Source organism: Ctenopharyngodon idella, chromosome 19 (assembly GCF_019924925.1).
Source record: "Ctenopharyngodon idella isolate HZGC_01 chromosome 19, HZGC01, whole genome shotgun sequence".
In the NCBI taxonomy this organism is placed as follows: Eukaryota; Metazoa; Chordata; class Actinopteri; order Cypriniformes; family Xenocyprididae; genus Ctenopharyngodon; species Ctenopharyngodon idella.
The window spans coordinates 2,426,841-2,444,544 of NC_067238.1; the positions used below are offsets into that span (position 1 = coordinate 2,426,841).

The 17,704-nt window shown below is 36.2% G+C and overlaps 1 protein-coding gene across 1 annotated transcript; it reads right to left on the reverse strand.

Moving 5' to 3' along the window:
- Positions 1–4,405: 4,405 nt before the first annotated feature.
- Positions 4,406–17,203, reverse strand: stx12 (syntaxin 12). Its single transcript, XM_051873305.1, has 10 exons — positions 17,090–17,203; positions 15,201–15,389; positions 13,208–13,277; positions 13,025–13,115; positions 11,131–11,298; positions 8,583–8,626; positions 8,379–8,484; positions 7,997–8,069; positions 5,746–5,828; positions 4,406–5,420 (listed from the first exon to the last, which is right to left on the reverse strand). Exons 2-10 carry the CDS (start codon positions 15,295–15,297, stop codon positions 5,328–5,330), a joined length of 825 nt encoding a protein of 274 aa, XP_051729265.1. The 5' UTR covers positions 15,298–15,389; positions 17,090–17,203; the 3' UTR covers positions 4,406–5,327.
- Between the last annotated feature and the right edge of the window lie 501 nt (positions 17,204–17,704).

Here is a 17,704-nt window from a genome sequence, read left to right on the forward strand (position 1 = left end):
AGTGTGTTTTGGTGCTAAGCCTAATTCCACTTTCAACTGCGTTTCTCAGAAATCACTTAAGTGTATTCTTTCAGATCAAATCCAAGAATGAAATTGATTGTTTATAAACAGGTTTCAAACACTGCTATTGTTCAAAAGATGTAGCTGTGTTTTAAAAAGCTTACCATAGTTTGTCATTGTGATCTCAAATAATATGGTATTTTTCTCAAAAGTGGTATATCCTCATCACCTAACACTGCAAAAGAGACCTCAAAAGCAACAAGATTAGGAAGTGATGTCATGCTCCAATGCTACACCCTTGCTGGACCCAGATATTTCTGCACCTTCTTCACTAAAGAGAGATAATATGATACCTCTCCTAACTAGAAAGAATCGTGCAAGAATTGTGACTTTCACCATGGACAGACAGAAGGGGCTTCAACATTCAAACCACAACTGAAGAAGAACCTCAAAGCTGCAGCTTAAACTAAACTGATAACGGTTAAATGTAACCCCTGTGAGGAAATTAGGTAAGGCTGGATTTGAAAACCACCAACACAACTGATTCTAATCCTTTATAAAAGAAGATTCTGCATTATTTGAGAAGGGTAGCAAGAGTAGCAACCCTGCTCCTGAGGGCTACTTTCCTGCAGATTCTAACCCTAAGCAAACCTACCTGAACCAGCTAATCGAAGGTGAAATTTACAGGTTGGAACAGGGCTGGACCTAAAATCTGTAGGATAGCAGCCTTTCAGGAGCAGCGTTGGCTACCCATGCACTACAGAATGTGCTGACAGATTTGCTTATGTTGCCGAAGCATTAGATTGAACATAACAGTTGATACTCCCGGGTCAGGTCCTAAATGCTGCCCTCCGCCCACCTTGACCACAAGTCCACACTTTGGCCACATAATACCACACACACTAGTAGTATACACTAGTGGAAGCGTTCAGAAAACATTGGGGACGCAGGAAGCAATATCTTCGAAAGGGAAAGGGGGGTGTTGATATGCACAAGCAGGGCATCCGTTTACAGTCTGCGACTTGGCGCACATCAAGTGTAGACAGAATCACTGATTACTATGGGTTCTATGTGTTTTGACATGACCTGTCACACCATTCACATCAGTGTAACCTGCCGAAGTTCGAGTGAAAACAACTTTTTCTTCTTGTTCTTGTTTCCCATTGGAAAAATTAGGAATGCTTCGTTTGCTGATTGAGTTTGTATATTGATCTAGGGAGCTAGATAATGGGTAGGGGGGCACAAAAAACATTGCGAACCACTGGCATACACTCTTGGGACTCTGCAGTAATGATGATGCATAGCTGCCAGAACCAAGGCACTCCTGAACACCCTTCAGAGTCACCCCGCAGCCTACAGCAGGGTTCTTCAAATCCAACCCTGGAGGGTCTGATGCAGGGAGTTTAGTTCAAACAAACTCAACTATCTGTATATTTGTAGTAACTATGAAGACTTTGATTAGCTTGTTCATGTGTCTTTGATTAGGGCTGAAGCTAAACTCTGCAGGGCAGTTGCCTTCCAAGGCCAGATACGAGGAACCCTGCCTTCAGTCTTGTGGACTTCACAGATGTGCATGAAGAAGGCCACAAGACTGGAGGTACAGTACACATCAAGTGCAACACAACCCGGTAAGATTGGGCACCGGCTTCTACACCAGCCCCAGTGGAAAAGCGGCAGGACTACTGCAACAACCCAGCAACTTTTGTTGCTTAAAGCTGCTGTCCGTAACTTTTTTTGGTTAAAAATGATCCAAAATCATTTTTTTAAGCAAGTACATAACCAGCCAGTGTTCAAAACTATCTTCTTACCTTAGCCCGATTCACAACGGTAAGCTTGTAATAATGTTTTCTAATTCGGGTGGTACTGGTAGGTTTCCGCGGGAAATTCAAGCATGCTGCCGTTCGTCATTATGTCATTACGTCACGTCTGTTTACATAAAGGAGGAGTCCCAGCTAGTAGGCTATATCATGTGAGGATGCTGCAGTTGATGGATCAGCCTTTTCTCACAGCAGCTGGAATAATTAAACTAATCATTTTGATGGCGGATTGTATGGTATGACAAATTAATGTTAGAGATTAGACTGTACAGAAATTTAAATCTACAGCTAACGCTAATACACACTAAATACACAGTCACGCAATGCTGATGTTGTTAACATTAACAATTTGAGAACCAAGTATAACAATAATAACAATTTGCACGGTTTGAAGTGATATGAGCTAAGCAATCGTTAGATTTAATCACCATTGGTAGCGCGATTTATTGTAATGCTTTTTTTCCCTCAGTTTGTCAGAACAAAAGTGACAGATTTGTTACTTGTTCATATGACATTTTCTGGTAAAAATTCTTATTTTGGTCATATTTCCAAGACTACAATCTGTGATTCCGAAGTACATGTACAGTATTCACCGGTGCGGTGACTGACAGCCACACATTCTCCTCAAAACATTAGATTCATCCTCGCTAAGGAGCCGTGCCAATGCACAACCCTTGTAAAGATGACAATTTAATAACTGCATTTTCGAACAGAGATGGCGACAAAGAGGCAAAACTTACGGATTGCAGCTTTAAAATGGACTTAAAACCTTAAAAATGTGTCCAGAAGTGAAGAAAATGTCTTTTTATCATACATAGTATTTGGTCAAGTTTGGTACCGGTGTTGAACTAGTGTGGATTGTGAAGGAGAAAGCAGCTTTTGTCAGTTTACTACCTTTCAAAAACTATTCAGTCCTGAAAACTATGTTCTGAACTTCCAGAAAAGACAAGCCTGATGTTCTTGGTGCACTCACTGAAGATCAAACAAGTGAACACTCTAGGCTCATGGTGACAGCTCAGCTGGAGGTTTGGAGCCAGATTAAGCAACAGATGCACATGAGGAGAGCCGAATATCAAAGTCTTGAACCGTATCCATACCCATTATCCAGCCTGTTGAATCCCACGCCATTTCCAGGATTCGTTTGAGGATGCAGCCCAGTAACAGGGAGCATGAAATGAGGGACATGAGCAGTACTGATGGGAAATCTCAGACAAGGTTGAATAAGGTCTTCCCTGCGGCAGACAGTGGTGTGTAACCAAGCCAGGAATTTCCCTGCCATACCGTCACTTCACAGCCCCTGTATTTTGCCTCATTTGAATGTTTTACCATGCTAATAATTGCTAACTTTACATGGCAAGACCATGAATACTGCAAGCGGGGACAATCTTTTCAGCATATGGTCATGCTTTTCAATCTGTAATTATCCATCCAAAATAATCACAATGGACATACACAGACTAATAGACTATTTTCGGTGAACGTCATAATTCACTGAAAACAAACAAAGAGCAGTATAACACACAGCATTTATATAATAAAACTCTTGACTGTTTTCATAACCATCAGTTATTTGTCTGCAAAGGGCACATTGCTCCTTGGCATTAACTCCTGACTGTTCCACCACAGAATGTGAGCAACACATCCATCATGATCTCTGGGTTCAAGCAGAGGCTTAGTCAGACTAATATTGAGTCAGATGATGAGAACGAAAGGTTAGTCATTTTGTTAAATGGCATGGTTTATGCATGTGTTTTTAATTCAGAGAGTTACGCTGACATGACTATTTCAGCAGGTCCAAATGAAAACCGAACTTTGTTGGAAGGAGTTGTAAAGATGGAAAACCATCACATTGGTAGCAGTTTACTTTGTAATGAACTACACAAGTATCAATTCTAAATAAAAGAATGCACAATACACACACACACACACACACACACACGACCTGGACAGGACTTGGACAGTACTGAGGGATATACTTTCAGTAGAGGTAATGAGGTAAAACTTGTTTAACACTGACATCTGCTGTTGAGTCTATAATATTTCTATTGTGAGCATGCAAGTCTGGGTCTGAATGTATATAGCAACTACATGTTTTTGAAGAAAAACCTTGCTGCCACAAGATCGGAGAAATTGCTATGAGGTTACCAAGGTGTTCTGAGTGGTTTTAAGCCCTTTTTATGCAGTTGCTATAATGTGCCCACTGGTTGTTTCTGTGTTGCTTCTTATTTTATTGACCACCAAATGAAAATTCTGGATTAAGTATAATCCCTTAAAAACCTGTCCTCAACAAGCTACAGATTTTGAGATTTGTTCATAGCAAAAACAATGTGGGACACTAGTTGCTCGGCAAAGTTTAATATTTGGCTATTTTTAAAGCTAAGCCTAGAGGGTAATAAAAGCCCTTAACTTTAATTAGCCCACACAACCAAAGCCAATCAAAAGACGGCAGAGACTGCTGGGTTAATATAGTGTACGCCGTGTACTTTCTGAAATTTATAGCACATCCTGACTAGTCACATTCACAGCGCTTATTTCACCACTGCTAAATGTGGCTTGAATAATTTTAAGAGAGAATCAAGAAGGCAGACTTGTTTAAGACATGTTTCTTTAATCATGTACTCATAGAAGTCATATAAATCAATTTTTAAAAAAGGAAAAAGACATTCATTTTTGCATGTTCTAAAAGTATGGGTGCAATTCTTTTTACATAATTTTAATGTACTGTGCAGACTTTTCATGTTGTAATATACAAATTTGTTTCAACCATAATATTGATTATAAGTTCTTATACAACATTTACAGCTATATGACCACCATATAACAGACCTGTATAATAAACCTATGCGTTAACACCACTAACAGTATTGAAACTGAAGATTAGAGATGTTTGAGCTTTAGGTATCATTGCTGCTTCATACTTGCAATTCTTCTGATCTACTGTTATACGGTATCAACAACAATATACGATTAATTTTGCAGCTCATCTAAGCATTTTATTGTTAACCTTTGGAGTGACTTGAGAACTTTGAAATGTTGGAAATGTACATTATACAAGACATCTAAAGCCAAAATTATATTACAATAAGACGTAAAAAAAACTTCAGTCATCAAATGCCATTTTTACACCTTATCTCACTCCAATAAATTTCTTAAAATGACATAACCTGGTTTTATTAAGAAATGTAAAGTAGTGTTAGTGCTAGAAATGTATTACAAGAATCAAAATGAAATGTTATATCACTTTATATCACTTATTTTTTTCCCCCACCCTATCTGTAAGCTCATCCTTCTTCATTACAAACTAAAGGGCTGGAGGGGAGAGGCTAGGGAATGTTACATTCGCTTTAGCCACTTCATACTGTATCTAACCCAGCAAACCTACAGAGATGGACCCATAGGTGCTGCTGAGAGCCTTTGACCTCCCTTCCCATGTGGATGGCATTGGGTTTGCGAGCAAGAAAATAAATTAAAGAAATGAGAGAAAATAGGGGAAGTGAAGAGGAATGATCTTCATTTGGTAGACTGCCAGATAATAATGCTGATGATGATGATCACTAAGGAAAGGACCACTGCAAGGATGCACATCTTCTTACGAGACTTTTGCTACAGTGAAGGAAGGAAAATATTACCATCATACAGTATGTATGCAACATGCATGGTTTTAGATTCTGCCATCTTGCTACATATTTTGACATACATCTAACAAATTGTCAATAATAAGTGAATCAATTTGCTCCCATAGTGAAACTCTAATTTACATTAATGTTTGTAGCAGATATTGCTCTCCCAAAGTGACTTAGAAGACACACTGATTACCTACTTTTTGGGCATCAAAGACAGTTATTCTAACTGAGAATGCATGTATGATGCTCAAAAAATGCCATAGCTGTGTTTGTGTGTGTGTGTAATGCTGAAGCTTTTACTGTACCTGATACTGAGCTGCTCTCTGAAGTTGCTCAGCTCCTCTCTCCACATGCACTTCTGCACTCTCCACATTAGCCTCTATGCTATCTGTAATCACACATATTTACTTGCACTTAGCAATTAGAGCATATGCATGCACAGTAAGGCAAAGACTTTTGGACAATGGTCTGGCGTAAAGAAGGGCAGCAAAGAAGGCACTACTTTCCAAGAAAAACATCAATGAATGACAGACTGAAATTCTACAGGAAGTACAAGGTTTGAATTTTTTTGCAGCATGATGGAGCACCATGTCACAACAAGGCAAGAGTGATAATGGAGTGGCTCTGAAATCATTACATTGAAATTTTGGATCTGTGACCAGGCAACTACCCTGATCTTAATCCCATAGAGAAGCTGTGGTCAGCCCTCAAAAGGCAATTGGACAAGCAGAAGTCCACAAATTATGATAAATTCCAAGCACTAATAAGACAAGGATGGATCACCATCAGTCAGGATTTGGCCCAGAAGCTGATATCCAGCATGCCAGAGCGAACTGCAAAGGTTATGAAGTAGAAGTGTCAACACTGTACAAAACACTTGATTTTTTGCATATATTGAAAGTTTTTGCCAATAAAAGCCTTTAAAATTTATGAAATGCTTATTGTTTTCCAGTATACCATAGAAACATGTGAAAAATAATCTACAAATACCGAAGAAGCAAACTTCGCGAAACACAAAATTGGTGTCACTGAAAATACTTTTGGCCATGGTTGTATGTCTTAGTAAGATGATATTTAAATACTGAGTTTTATAATCAAAGGTCTGTAGTTTTTATTGTAAGGGGCAAAACATAATCTAATGATGATTGACAGAAAAAAAAAAATAAAAAAAATCCTCAAAAGCCTGATGTATCACATTTAATACTCACATTTTAACATGATTTTTCTATAAAAATCTAGTAAGCGTTCATCTTGAAATATTACTAACAATATAAGTTATTCTTACATGAAAAAGGCAAAAATGTAAATCTCAACCTGAGGAGGGAATTACTTTTAGAAATATATAAAAAGGACTTTTAATTCCTAAAAAAATATAAACTATCAATCAGAGGACAGAAGGCATTTAGTAGATTGTGTACAATGGATTTTTCCAGCAAAATTTTTGATCATGTTGATAAATTAGAGGCCTTAGAAATTGATCAATCAACGTGACGTTTGAAGTCAAAACTTGAAATATAAATACCCAGAGAATGCATTTAATACCAACATATTGAACCGTCTGTTTATATATTCATAATCCCTTACTAAAGGATTCCAGACATTAGAAAAATGTCAGTCTATACAATCGTTTTATATTTTAGATGAGGGAAATATATGTGCGTTACGGACGTGACAAAAAAGTCACTAAGTTTTGGGTGACAATATATTTTTTAGGAATTCTGTGAATTACACTGTGCAAACCAAAAGTAATACTGCCCACCGAATGAAGAAGGGTTGGCTCTCTACAGAGCATAAAATAATAATTTTATTTCATTTTTCGTGTTCGCATTTATGAGGAAAAAACAACGTTAGGGACATGACCAGTCCGAAAGCAGCAAGGAAGACTGCTTTAAAAAGAGATCTCAAGCAGGCATTTAAACCACCAAATATTGAAATCTGGGATACCAGCATGGTAAGACTGCACAATTAACTTTTTACTAAAATGTATACAACTTTATACTCTGTATTGCAAAAGGTTATGGATTAGACCTATTCTCATGTTGAAAAGCATGTGCGTTGTTCAAGAATCAATTTAGAGACCATGATTTTCCTTCTTACAGAACTTCTTGCTAAAATACATGAACTAATAAACAAGGCAATTTTCTTAAAAATTTCTGTTAGAGAAATTTTTGAAAAAATTGCTCTATATTATATTACAGACCTAAATGGACAACTTAAAAAGGGTTTTGTTCTTTTGGTAAAAACTTTTCAGGGTAAGGATGACCTTTGCGTGGAATTGCCCATATGTCATAATTGAATCACCCTCATTTCATTCCAAACCCATATGACTTTAGGTCCGGCACTTTTATGGTGATTTTGCGTCCTTTTGAAGCTGGATAGTTTCAGATCCCATTCAGATCTCCCATTAATTGTAATTGCATGGGACAAAACAGCTAGTATATTTATCAAAATTGTGAATAATACATAAATAAATGACCATTTTCATTTTTGGTTGAATATCCCCATATAAAAAGCAGCAGTGTGCAGACTTATAGATTAAAGACAGACAGTACTCACCTATCATTTCACCCTGATCATGGATCATCACAGCAAGATCCTTGAAAATCTGATTCACATCCAAAATGTCCGACTGCAATAACAGACGAGGTAGTAAGCAAAATTACAGATGACAACAAATGCGTAACTCATGAATACAAAAATGTACTTCATGTTAACAGCAGGTGTAAACAGGGTTACTATACTGTACAACGACAGCTTTAGATTGTTCAAGTGGTTAACCTCAGTTTTAAGCGGTTAGTTTGCATATAATTGTGCTGCAGCATATGAAGTTTCAAACTGATACATTGATAGGGAAAAAAAAAAAAGAAAAAAGGAGGAAGAATGGAATGTGTGTAAATGTGTGCAACGGGTAGTGCTGGCAGGAAAAGAGGAAGCTAACCTCAAGTTGTCGAATGGCAGTTTCTCTTTCTTTAATAAGCTCCAGGTCCTCCTCTGTTATGGCCACGTCTTCTGTCTGAATGGTGGTCTTACCCCAGTCATCATTACTGCACACACACACGCAGAATGTTTTCAACTGCAATGCTTTTACTCATAACTCATACTCTTAATTTTAGCTCATAATCAGGGAATATCTGAGACATACTTATCAAAGGAGACCAGCTGCTCTTCATGACCTCCATCGTCAGCCTAAATTAAATCACAACACAAAAGCACTTCACTTAACAATACTGAAGAGTATTGTATGAATATTTTAAACATTAATAACATAGATTAGCATCAGCAACCCATTTTTGGGTTTCTGCAGTTTTATGAAGGTAAATTTAAGACTTTTTTTAAGACCTTTTCAAGACCAAATAAAGAAAATGTATAGAATAAACTGAAGGGAAATCAATGTGTCAATATGTTCTCTAAATGTACATGTCTAGAGAGAAACACATTTAGCAACACTTTCAACAGATATTCATTACTTTTTAATTATATTTACAAATAAAAAGTAGTTTGAATCGCCCTGTTCCCAACCACAAGAATATGGAAATATCTTTACTGTACCTTCTGTTCACACTGCAAAAATTGTTCTTTCTCAGTATTTCTGTCTTGTTTTCCAGTGCAAATGTCTAAAGATTCTTAAATCAACATACATTTACTTGAGACCCACAATTACATAAAATATAAAGTCTTTTTTCTGTGAAATTGATCAAAATGAAATTTTATGATTAAAACAAGAACAAATATCTGGCAATGGGCTCAGAAAAATCAACTTAATTCAAAGGGAAGTTTCTTAACTCATTGTCAGATATTTGCTCTTGTTTTAATCAAACTCACTTCATTTAATTTCTTTCAAGATTTCATTTTACATTTGCATCTCAAGTAAATGTATCAAAGATGTTTAGATATTTGTTTTGGAAAACAGGACAAAAATAAGGAGGAAAAAGTTTTTTTTTTTTTTTTGCAATGCATACAACATTAATGCCATACCTTTATGAATTTAAGACTGCTCTGATTTAAGACCTTTTAAGGCCTTAATTTGTGTAAGGGTGAATTAAGACTTTTTAAGACCTTTTTAAACCCACAGAAAAACTTTGAAGCAATCAGTATATTCTGCACACACACAAAAAAAGGGCAGAATTATTTTTTTCCTCCTATTATTTTTTTCCAAAAACTCCTGTTTTAATCACTGAAGTGATCTACACTGCAAAATTAATCTCATTTACATAGTATCTGAACTTTGTTGTTTATAATGAGAGAATCTGCAAGAGTACAGAATTTGTCATTGAGCAAGTGAACTGAATAACATTGCTTTCTGCAGATTTTTTGTTCATCACTGGTCACTGATCTAAACGCCTCCGATTGGCCATTCCATTCATATACTCAACAGAATGTTTTCTGATTGGTTATAATGCCTAATGCTTCAAAAATTGCTGGTGTTTGTTGTGATGCTGATTGATTGATTCACTGATTGATTGACTGATTGAAATCTTGGATGCAACCAGCTGATCTAAATACAATGCCTCAACTGACATTTTATTATTCATTTTCACATTTTACTTTAATTGTGACAGTCGTAATAGATTTAATTTAATTGTACAGGGACATTATTATGCCGCCTTATCTTGCATTTGGGGGCAATTTTTGTTCATTTTGATGGCATTGTTGCCCTGAGTCCATGTTCATTTCCGAATCGGGTATAAGGTATTTCTGGGTTTAAGTTATCTACATTCTAACGTCAGGACAACATTACATTTCAAACAAATGTAAATGTACAAATACTGAAGAAGCAACGTTTCACATGTGGAGAAGTGTTTGCATGGCAAACCTGAATGGCAGGGTCACTTACAAGGATTCTGCCTTAACTAGCTGCCTATAGAGTACCTCAGGGATGACGTGTTTTTGTAGGCCAACCCGGAAGTTAGCGGCCCACAGGTTCCCTCAATCGAAAGCCTATGCATTTTTCCCATAGACTTTTGGAAAATCGCAAAAAATAAGTTCTGTGTTTAACAAAGGGTTATGACACTTACACGTTTTGTCTATCAAGATAATCTTTACAAGTTAACACAACATTTATACATTTTGAAGCCTAAATAAAGTTGTCAGATATAAAAAGCTAACAGTAGGCTATAAACGGACTACAGCACACCATGGTCGCGGATCAACGTCACCACCACCAAGCTTCCTCAAACTTTATTTTAAAAAACAACTTTATTTAAAAACATGCTCGCTGATTATGATCCGCGCTGTGTATGAATACTTATCCACTTTTTCATGAGAAATGCTGTCCAAATGTCCTGTTTGTCATGATGACGTCTAAAGTCCCTGCCAAAGGAAGTAGTCCCTTTTAGCAATTTGTTAGCAACCACCGTTTTTAAGACACAATAAAAGTTTAAAAAAAAAAAAAAAAAAAAAAAATCACAAGCGGGTTATAACTGGTGTGTTTTATGTCATAGATCAAAACATGAAAATATTCAGAGGCTTTGTTAACCACAGACCTTATTTCAGGCGATTTAGCAAAAACCCATTCAAAAACCCATAGACTTTAGCGCGATGAACCGGAAGTCCTAAAATGCTAACTCGCTTCCGGGTTTTGTATACAAAAACACGTCATCTCTGAGGTACTCTATAGAAACAGTTCACAAGGGTTTGATCAGAGCTAATGTGGAAACATTATTCCTAAAAGACCCGTAAGTGTATCTTACAGAGAGGCGAGACCCCGCTCGGGCTCTGGCCACAGACTCCTTCTCCTTCTCGGCGGCTCGACGCTGCACTGCCTGGAAGTTGTTTAGAGCAGCGGAGAAATCATTCATCAGCCGGTCCTTCTGGATTTTCTGCTGTCTCTGTTTAAAGATGAAAATCAATGATTTTAACTAGATGATTCAGACAATATATTATAAGCAGTTCAACAACACCAGACCTGCCAACCTTGGAAAACATTTTTTAGTACCAGTGTGACGGGACAGGACACGGGGTTTGGGGGCATATTTATTTTTCACATTTTTGAGAATGCAATACACACAAACACACACACACACACACACCCACCCACACCAACACCTATCTTCATAAATCTGTTAAAGTTTTTTTTAATTTGACCCAATTCAAAAATTTCACTACACCAGCTCAAATTTAATTCATGATTAATTTTGCATTGCATAATATGTGCTTATACAAACTGACAACCACAAGTGAATCACGTTCAATAATTTAATATGAACTAAAATATTTTTTTTGTTTGCAATTTCAAGTAGGCTATATTTACATACTACAACTAAACTGACAGTCATTTAGACAGGTTTTGTAATGACAACTAGTCAAATTAAGAAACCCCTATAAAACAGTAAAAACATTGAGTTTACATGTGATTCATTTAAAGTACTTAAGTTATTATTCCAATAATAAATTGGAGGGGGGGGGGGGGTTACATTTGTGACGTGCTGTCTTTCCATTTGATCATTGCACATTATAAACAAGACAAACATTAGCTGAATAAACGTTAGCCTACAAACATATTTATAGAAAACAGTTGACAATGAATAGACAGGACCAATAAGAGCAAAACAAATCGCTTATTCAAGAATATCAAGTAGCCTATAACAAGTAAGCTGAGTCAGACATAATGAGGGTTAAGGGGGTTCATTTAACGAATTTTAAAAACGGGTGGATTATTCAAAATGCTTTCTGACAATTTGACAAAACAAAACAAGCAAGAACAAATTTTAAACTTAGCACGTCAATTTTCATTTTACAATGATCTTCCCCCTCTCTGTGTGTGCGCAAGTTTGTTTGTGTGAGAGCTCGCGCAGCACTGAGATAACGGTACTTTTAAATCCATAGGTAACTAACGTGCTGGTTTTCATACAAAATAAGTAGGCTATGTAACATAATTAGGTACTTTAGTTATTATTAACACAATAACGCGATACATGTAGGCTACTTTTCTCAACACTGAGAATAAATAAATAAACGCCTGTTTCCCCAGACTCACGCTTCAGTCATCCACACCACAGCACTTTCATAATCACTAGGCCATATAGCGATTTCAATTTTATTAAGATTTATTGCTCAGCATTAATTGAGCATTTTTTACCCATTTACCTTAAGGAGTTAAAAGTGCATTAGTGACTACTGTACGGTCCTCGCTTGAGAATTCAGTCACTGTCAGACGGCGGGAGCGGAAGGAGCGAAATCGAGCGAGATTTTGTGTTGCTGTCGATTTGCAGTCTCTTTTTAATGATAGGCCTTACGCATTTGTCAATCATCCCCTCTCGGTATTTGGAGAAACGAACCCAGTGCTATGATTAGTCGAACTCTTTTTCTTTTGCTTGATTTGAGTACTACGTGTGCACAGAGCCAGGTTTTTGCGTAGTTTCGAGTGACAAATCGTACCAGCGTACTTTGAGGTCAAAATGTGTACCCGCTACGCAAAATGTGTACATGTTGGCAGGTCTGCAACACCTTTAACTGACCTCCTCATTTTTATTTTCATTTCCTTATGCTATATGTAAACATTTCTTTAATTTCCTTATGCTTCATGTAAACATTGCTTTGGAGGTTAAAATGTGAGCCTGCACATACAAACGCACCTGTTCAGACAAGGGAGACAGGTAGAGAGAGTACGCCGAGGTCTTTCAGGTGTTTGTTGGTCTCCTTGGCCAGCTGGTTTGTGTAGTGCTGCACCTGCTGACTGTAAACAAATCACACATACTGAGAATACAAGAGCACAAGAGGAACAGGAAGTGAACAGCCCAAAATAAATCAAGAGTTAAACACACTCACAGTCTCTCTCGCAGTTCACTGGTGTCTTGTTTTGTTCCCAGTTGGTTTACCATGCTCTTGATTTGAGCCGCTATTGTAGAAAACACAAAGTTACTTTAAAATCAGGCTCTGTAGAGTCAATGCAGGTCTCTCACAGATGACAGAAACAAACAGTACTATGAATCTAATGAAGAAATGTCCAAATCATATTTCAGATCAAAACAGAAATACAAAACAATATTATTTTGTACATAGAAAAAAAAGTAAAAGCAAAATACAAAATACTAAATGAGTCCAACAGTCCCAATTAGTCAGAAATAAAATCCCATTTAATTCCCAATTAATTTAAAAACTGCCAATTAATTTGAAATTCTTAATAAAAACAAACATCAAGAGATGAACATTCTGCTTTGACATTGCAAGAATAAATTACGTTTTAAAATATGAATATATTTTAAAATGTAATTTATTCTCGCAATGTCAAAGCTGAATTTTCATCAGCCATTATTCCTGTCTTACAAAGTAAATATATTATAAATGTATTTACTATCACTTTTGATCAATTTAATGCATCCTTGATTTAAAAAAAAAAAAAAAAAAAAAAAAAAACCTCTATAAACTAACTAAACCATAAACTTTTGAATGACAGTGTAAGTCATACTTGAATATTCTCTGAACTCTTGATATGAGATATAGAAAACAGTCATTTTAAATTGTAATAATATTTTACAATATTACTTCAACTTCTCAGAGCTGTATGACTTGGATCAGAATTCTTTATTGAACAAATTTTTGAAATCCCAATGAACGAAAAGGCAATGCAAATGGCAAAGTAGGTCACTGAAAAAGTGCAGTTACCAGAAAATAATGCCACAAAGCCAAAGATCTTAAGGGTCATACAAACAGGCTTTATTTCTCTATATAAATTATAATATCTTATCTTTTTTACTTTTGATTTGAGAATGAAATATAACTCAGACATATTCTTCAAGAAATTAATTCATGTCACACAATTCAGAACGTTATTTTCCACTTCATTTTAATTTTTTTTTCTAATTCATCTTATGCACAACATGCTTCCTTTAAAGAATTATTTTACCCAAAAGTGAAATTTCTGTCATTAATTACTAATTCGGAACACAAATTAATATTTTCTATGAAATCCAAGAGGTTTTTTTTTTTTATATCTCCCATAGAAAGCAACAAAATTACCACATTCAAGGTCCAGAGAAGTAGAAAAGCCATCGCTAAAATAGTCAATGTGACTACAGTGGTTCAACCTTAAAGTTATGAAGCGACGAGAATACTTTTTGTCAGCCTCCTACGCAGTTGACACAGTGAACGCAGTGCAGAGCTTCTGTGTTTACATCCGAACGCCGACTCTGTATTGGCAGACACTGTTTACGTGAGCACCACGACGCATGTGTGTGAAGCTGACGCAGGAGCCGGCCAGTACAGCGTCAGCGTTCTGACATAGAACACGGAAGCCTGCACTGCATTCACTACGTCAAAGCTGTAGGAGACTGACATGGAAGAGGAAAAATTGTTGAATAAAGTCATTATTTTTGTCTTGTTTTTGCGCACAAAAAGTATTCTCGTCGCTTCATAACATTAAAGTTGAACCACTGTAGTCACGTTGACTATTTTAACGATGTCTTTACTACTTCTCTGGACCTTGAATGTGGTCATTTCGTTGCTTTCTATGGGAGATAAAAAAAACCTCTCTGATTTCATCAAAAATATCTTAATTTGTGTTCCGAAGACGAACGTAGGTCTTACGGGTTTGGAACATGAGGGTGAGTACTTAATGACAGAAATGTAATTTCTGGGTAAACTAACCCTTTAATGGTTTTATGGAGACCTTAATCATCATGACATGAACCTTTCACTATGTTGTCAAATTTATCTGATATACTCCCTGATAGTATCTTTAGATTAATTGCTACTAACTAGCACTTTCAGATCAACATCAGCGTAATAACCGACACAGATCCAACAATCTCCAGACACTCACTGTTCTGTGTGATCTTTTGAATGTTGGAGCTGCATGTCTGGATGAGGCTGCTGAAGTCTTTTGGTGGGGCGCGCTGCTCTGTCCTTCCGTACGACATGACTGCAGGATATTCTGCTGGCTCTGACGGATGCCTCGGGAGAAAGGGCGGAGGAAACTATAGCAGGAAGTATATATCAGTGCCTAGAAATGCTGAGGACAGAGAAACAGTAATTATAATACATACTATAATGCCTTTTTCATTGCAGCCGACTTGTGGCTTATAGTATAAGGAACAGTGTAATGTCACAAGCCCGGTGATGATTAGATAACCAGATAAACACAACCATGATATTAACAGCCCAGATCACAGTACTATTCTAGGTATAAGCATACACTTTAAAACCTACAAACTGTAGTGCATACTGCCTGAATAACTTTCACTTGCAGTGATGGTGAACCAAAAGGTTGATGATTAACATAGAAAGTATTAAATTAACAGTCTCACACATGAAAAACATTAATGATTAGGGATGAAACAATTAAGAGTTTGATGAAAAAAAACATTAAAAACATTCCTGACAGTTAGTATTACCCGTACATATTTTAATTATCATTAAAACATTTGACTACAGCAAAACGAAAAACTCATTTTGTTTTGTTTTGTTTGCATTTTGTTTTGTATGAAAACATGGTGTATGGAGTAAGAGGATTTCCAACCTTTTCAAACGAGTGCTGAGGGAAATTAAATAAATGACTGCATGAATGAATAAATTATATGAATGTTTTCTCTGAAGAAAACCAACTGTCTTTAGAAAAGTTTGACCATTTTTGTTCAGACCAATGTGAAAATCGGGCAGAATTTGTATGCACAGATAAAATACCTATAATCATTTATCATTTTGACTCATCCCTTTTCTTAAAAATGATTTAAAGGCTGAAATGTGAGGTTTTCTATACCTTTTTTTTTTTTGTCAAACATGTAGTACATGTTAGTAGACAACATGTTATGTTAGTCACCCCACCAACATGTTTATTCATTTAAAATTCCGTTGTTGTAAATGTTAGACTACTACTTTAATGTTTATGCACACAAAAAATTCGTAGAACTGAACATTGCCATCATATTTTATGAATAATCCCGTAATAATATTGATAAAAGTGATCATTTTGGTCACTATAATCATGATATGAAATTTTCCGTTGTCCGTTTCATCTCTAAACATGACAGACACGATGTAGTTTTAAACTGCTTAACGTTACTCATATTACAGTGTCAACAAGTCAGGGTGAATCACCAGCATCACTCAGTTTAGTTAAACCTGCAATAACAGTCAATATAGAGCACTAGTACTGTTATTCTGTTAATTTGAGAGTGATTTAGGAACGATTAAATACTTGTATAAAATCATGATATATGTAAATGACCATACTAATATTATATAGAACACGTAAAGAGGCGATACTAACAATTAATGTAATTTATGTTATTTTACTAGAATAAGTTACGTTTTCTTTTTAGGTGAACTATGATAAAGAGAAACTGATCCCAGATCAGTGAATGCTACGCTCGTGAGCTAACTAACTAAAACACCCTTAATGACGTAAAACACCACTGGAAACTTTTGCGACATGATAAAATGATTATGTTTTACTTATAAAAAGTCGACACATGTGTTTACTTTTAAATACCCCAGAAAACTACAAAAAAAAAACGTTAAAGCACAAAACAACACCCGTCAATAGTATTAGCATAAATATACTGACACAAAAACATCATTATGCTGCATTAGACCATCCGCATTTAACCTCGTCTGACATCTAAAGACGCTTTCATGACCATTCCGCATATATATCAAACCAGTCATTACGTTGTTTTTCTTAATTCAGAGGAATAAATATGATGATCTTACTTAAGCTCAGGGCCGCTCCTCACTTGGGACTTCCGGTCTGATGCACTTTGTACTTCCGCTAAGGGGCAGAGCCTTCAAGAGCACGTGATGCCACAAATACACACCAATATCTTACTAGACTGTGATTTAAACAAATAAACAGTAAGTAACTGAGCTGTAAATTAGTAAAAACTATATAAAGTCTCTTTTTCATGTTATAAATAAATGACCTTTTTATTTAATTTAATTTTTTATCATTATTTTCCACTGATACTTTAGTGTTGATATTTTATCACCATCCCTGTATAGAGTACCTCAGGGATGACGTGTTTTTGTAGGCAAAACCCGAAGCGAGTTAGCATTTTAGGACTTCCGATTCCATCGCCCTAAAGTCTATAGGTTTTGGTTTTTGTTAAATCGCCTGAAATAAGGTCTGTGGTTAACAAAGCCTCTAAATATTTTCACGTTTTGATCTATGACATAAAACACACCAGTTATAACCCGCTTGTGATTAAACCTTTATTGTGTCTTAAAAACGGCGGTTGCTAACAAGTTGCTAAATGGGACTACTTCCTTTGGCGGGGACTTTAGACGTCATCATGACAAACAGGACATTTATTTCTCATGAAAAAGTGG